The 1,173-nt window shown below is 40.0% G+C and overlaps 1 protein-coding gene across 1 annotated transcript; it reads right to left on the reverse strand.

Annotated features, from left to right (window-relative positions):
- Positions 1–20: 20 nt before the first annotated feature.
- Positions 21–1,165, reverse strand: LOC101297974 (wall-associated receptor kinase 2-like; the record flags this gene model as incomplete). Its single annotated transcript, XM_004309227.1, has 3 exons — positions 523–1,165; positions 189–359; positions 21–28 (listed from the first exon to the last, which is right to left on the reverse strand). Coding segments are annotated over exons 1-3 (822 nt in total), but the record flags the coding sequence as incomplete, so codon positions are not given.
- Between the last annotated feature and the right edge of the window lie 8 nt (positions 1,166–1,173).

Below are 1,173 nucleotides of genomic sequence, written 5' to 3' on the forward strand. Positions count from 1 at the left end.
AAAATCACAAATAGACCTACAGAAATACCTGCACATATAGAGGTCAACAGTCATTATAACTTATATTTGTATAGAACCATTTCCTGAGGTGAAAGTTCGATTGGTAATGACTTTCCTCATATGGGAGGGATTAGGAAAGTGTAAGTCAAAGAGGTCAGTAGACTAGGAAGAGTATATTAAGTGCATACCCAACGAAAGAACTATAAGCAGGAGACGGTTGCTGGAATTGTCTTTGATGCACTTTCCATTCGGGCCATTGTTTTTGTAGCCTTTGCTACATAAACAAGAGTAATTCCCTGGTGTATTTAGACATACTCCATTCAGTCCATTGCAGGGGTTAGCCTCGCACTCATCAATATCTGAAAAGAATACCATATGATATATATCACTTATGTATAATGTACATTCTCGATTTTCAGCTTTACTTTCCAATCATATATTGTTGTATATAGGTTATATAAGATTTTCATATTTGATATTTTGATATAGGTGTACGTGTGTGTAGAACTATAGATTGATCACCTTGGCAACCATCTGGAAGATATGGGTTCCCTTCATAACCTGGCAAGCACTGGCAAAAGTAACCAGACGACCCAGACCCAATAGTGATGGTCCGGTTGACACACTCGCTATTTTTCTTGCATGAATAATCCAGCTTCTTTTCAGCTGCATCACATGGCTCATCTCCAATTCCCCAGTTAACAACCATTGGAAGCTGTTCAATGCCTAATAGATCTGTAATGCTTTTATTCCCAGAGTATGTGAATTGGTCTTCTTGCACTATCAAGGCATAGCCGCAGTGGCTTGTTATGTACGAGTGATTGTAAAAACTACTCACTTTCATACCAAGACTCTGAAGACCACTAGGGATGGAAGTTTGGCAGCACCCAATACCAGAGCAAGATGCATTAGCACTGCCAACATTGTCGTTACATATTGACATACACCCGGTTGTGTAGTTCTCATCCCCCCGGTGGCCTTGAAATAGTGCTAAAGCATCACAACCAACCACAATGAACTTGTTTTTGGTATCGGAAATTGTATAAGGAGTAGGCAGCGAGAGCGAGGGGTTGTTGCTGAACAACGGCTCGTTCATGTCATTGTAACAATCATAAGCTATTTCTTGAATTATTTGCAACTCCCCTTCAAGGGATATGTGAGTCATGTATCTTG

This window comes from Fragaria vesca, unplaced genomic scaffold (genome assembly GCF_000184155.1).
Source record: "Fragaria vesca subsp. vesca unplaced genomic scaffold, FraVesHawaii_1.0 scf0509993, whole genome shotgun sequence".
Classification (NCBI taxonomy): domain Eukaryota; kingdom Viridiplantae; phylum Streptophyta; class Magnoliopsida; order Rosales; family Rosaceae; genus Fragaria; species Fragaria vesca.